The 3,528-nt window shown below is 33.8% G+C and overlaps 1 protein-coding gene across 1 annotated transcript; it reads left to right on the top strand.

Moving 5' to 3' along the window:
- Positions 1 to 1,787: 1,787 nt before the first annotated feature.
- LOC138329881 (vasorin-like) lies at positions 1,788 to 2,601 on the top strand. Its single transcript, XM_069277171.1, has one exon. The coding sequence runs from the start codon at positions 1,788 to 1,790 to the stop codon at positions 2,556 to 2,558; it is 771 nt and encodes a 256-aa protein (XP_069133272.1). The 3' UTR covers positions 2,559 to 2,601.
- Positions 2,602 to 3,528: the final 927 nt, after the last annotated feature.

The raw sequence follows: 3,528 nt of genomic DNA, 5'->3' as shown, positions 1-3,528 counted from the left end.
GCCTGCTTTCCTCAGTAAACTATTTTGTTGTAGAAGAACCAATTACTTGTCAGATCATCTACAAACATTTATTTCTTTAGATTGTGAAATAGTCGAAAAAACGCTATTATGAAAACATATTGATGGGAAATTTCCTCAAGTTATAAACTTATTTAAGTATTTGGGAATATAGCTATAAAAGAAGATAGTCTGAGGCTTGAATCTACTGATACCCCATATACTAATGAGGGAGTGAGTGGAGAATGCAACATCTTTGATTACGGACATATATGAAAAATTACAAAAATGATGTATGTCGGTTAAAGTACGTAAAAAAACAGAAACCTATGCGAACCAAAAAGGCACTTTGGTCCGACAAGGAATTTTTACAGCTCAGGTCGATATTTCTGCTTTATTGCAAACAACTTAAACACATGAAAAAAGCAAAATGCTTAAGCAAACAATTCATGAAAAAATAAATGCAATACATAACAATGAGTCTAAATCGAACCAGAAGAATTGATGACGAAGATCCCTTCTCATTGGCAAGATTTTGCAGCATATTTAAAATTGAGGGAACACAAGCAACTGCAAGGATCCATAATTCAAAAAGGAAATCGAATTGAAGCTGAACCAGTTGAAAGAGCAGTTGCATCAAAACGATATTACGGATAGGGCTTTAATAATTAGAGAAATTAGAGCTTCTTAAGAAAACAAATTCGGTCGGCCCTGATTATTTATTCACTGAAATTATAAAATAGTCTATATAGGGATCGGTTTCGCATTTATGTTAACCAAGCTTGTATGGAACAATTCCTCTAAGAATATATGCTATGGGGCGCGTTAGACACCATGCCATCAACACACTCTACTCTGTCTTGAAATTGCCTCTTTGGTATAATAAACAGATATGTATTGGAGGGAAATCAATTTTTTGTAGAAATTGACATAATAAAGGTGCTGTTCACATTTGTGATGTTATGAAAATATTTCCACAGGTTCCTTCTTCTCTCTGAGTGAGCTCTCACAGAAATACGGGATAACTATAAATTCATGGTTTCACAAAGACAATTAGGAAGGTAATTACAGGGGTAAAATTAGGTATGGATAATGTTGCTACTCCATTTATACCATTTAATTTAATTCCATTTTTTAGCATACAAAACTGAAAGGCGCCAAGTTTTTTTTTACAATAGATTGGTAAAGAATAACTTATCACCATCTGGGAAAATGAAATGGAACAGGATATTTGATGATTTTGATGATATAGATTGGGTTAATATTTACAAAATTCCTTTTCAAGTCACTAATAACACAGAACTTCAGTTCATCATATTCTGACATCTAATTCTTTTTTATTTACCTATATTTTATGGGAATGTAATGAAGTCCAAACACTATTACAAAATTTTGAAGCACTATCACAAGCATTACTCATACCTTTTGCAGTGAATAATAAGTCTTTTTATTTTTGGTCTAATTTCTGATAATTATCCATACATTAATAAGGTTGATAATGAAATAATTATTGTTATTAAACAGTACATTTACAAAATGGGATGCTTTCACAATTCATTACATGTTAATTCCTTAATTAAAACAATACAAGATCATTATCAAGTTCAAAAATATATTGCTACTAGTAAAGGTGTTACAATGAAAGAAAAGTTTGTTGTCGAATGGAGTAAATGGAAAAAAACACATTGAATTTTCTTAATTTTTATTTATATATTTATTTATTTATCTTGCTAACCTTTTATTCTATTTATGGTGAATCATAAGTAAACCTTGACAAGGCCAAAAAAAATATGTTCATAATAATTAGATATACAATACTTAACGAACCTAACTGTGAAATTCAGAGTCTGCCATTGTCGATTAGGTCACTACGTGCGTTTGATGTGTTATCGCTCGACAGTAACCCAAATCTGAATCTAACAGGAGATGCTTTCGTCGGCATTCAATCATTAGTTCAAATCTATATCAGAAACCAAAACTTTGACACGTTCCCCGATATTTTCCATGATGCTTTGACAGTTCGCGACGTCGACATGTCAGGAACTCCAATCACACGCTTCGACGCTTCATTGATTCCGGAAAATAATAAGTTACGCACGATCTCCCTTTCGGATACATTATTGACTGAAATTCCTTCCGCCATCGTCAAAATGAAACAATTACAAAACCTCATAATCCGAAATAGTAGCATCACATCGGTGTCTAGATCTGACTTCAAGGGTCTCCGAAAGTTGAATTTCATCGCAATACAAGACGCTCCATTGACGTCATTCTCTGATGACGCTCTGAACGACACGCGCAGTCTTCAGTCTTTGTTGCTAAGCAACACAAACCTGACGACAATACCAAGGGCCATCATAGGACACTCACGTATAAATCAGCTGGACATGGGAGATAATCCTCTCGTCTGTACATGTTCTACTTTAGGGTGGATGAAGCGTTGGGAACATCATAGTTTCTTAGTTCTTACAGGAGACTGTGCTAATTTGCATAATGTTACTCTTAATACGTATTACAGTGAAAATGTGCCAAAATGTCCCGAGGAAAGCATTATTTCATAAATGGTCGCTGTTGTTTGAATTCCAATGATGCTTTGAAATAAAGTTAAACAGATGTTATCATGTAGTTTTGGCTTGTACTGTACAGATGGTATATTATAAATTAGTACGAAACTGGTACGTTCACTCATTTCGTTATCTGTTGTCAATGTTGTTTTTTCTGAAAAATCAAATAATGGTTATATAATCTTTGAAGACATCAGTGCGGTCTACGTTTAAGTTTACCTAAATTGACCAAATGTTGGTCGTGTGTTGTTTAAAGTCAGCTTATCTTCATTGTTATACGTAGATTGTCTCCCCAGTATGCAAAGACACAACGAATAACAGAATATCTACCCGGTCATAATTAACCGACAACGAACAAACCAGTGGCCTCATTGTATTTCTGATAAACTTTAAATAGGAACATAAACTTCAAAGTTTACAGGCTATAGTGTGTCTCGGTCAAGGAACATAGCCCGGATATGTCTTCGGGGATGAAGGCTTAATGCAAAAACCGAAAACAACAACTATTGGTAAGTGGTTGTTTGCTGTTAACGATTGTTTGAAATATTTAAGGCACTGTGACATAGGTTTTAATTTTGACGGGAAGTTGAAAAATAAATGCACACACAAAAAGGATACGGCAGTTTCCTCACGTGGATTACGTGATGAAATTTCAACCTCAAGATACTGACATCACAATCGCTACCTTTCCGCAAGGGAGATAACTCTGATATTGAACATAATATGATATTTTCGTTGTGTAAAGACGTACCTTTTTGTTTTGTTTTCACTGTTGCTATGGAAACATTTATATAAAACAGAGAAATTTGTTTTATGTAATATTGCTATCATTGGTTTATCGACGAAGCATGGATAAATTATTTCCAAAAATGATATGAAAACTCAAATCCACAAGAAAGCACTTACAAATAATTTATCATCTGCAATGGATATTTTAAGAAGACATGTTTGACATAACCCAGGGGAA

The sequence above is a fragment of the Argopecten irradians genome, chromosome 8, assembly GCF_041381155.1.
Source record: "Argopecten irradians isolate NY chromosome 8, Ai_NY, whole genome shotgun sequence".
In the NCBI taxonomy this organism is placed as follows: domain Eukaryota; kingdom Metazoa; phylum Mollusca; class Bivalvia; order Pectinida; family Pectinidae; genus Argopecten; species Argopecten irradians.
This window is presented reverse-complemented; position numbering and strand designations above follow the sequence as displayed.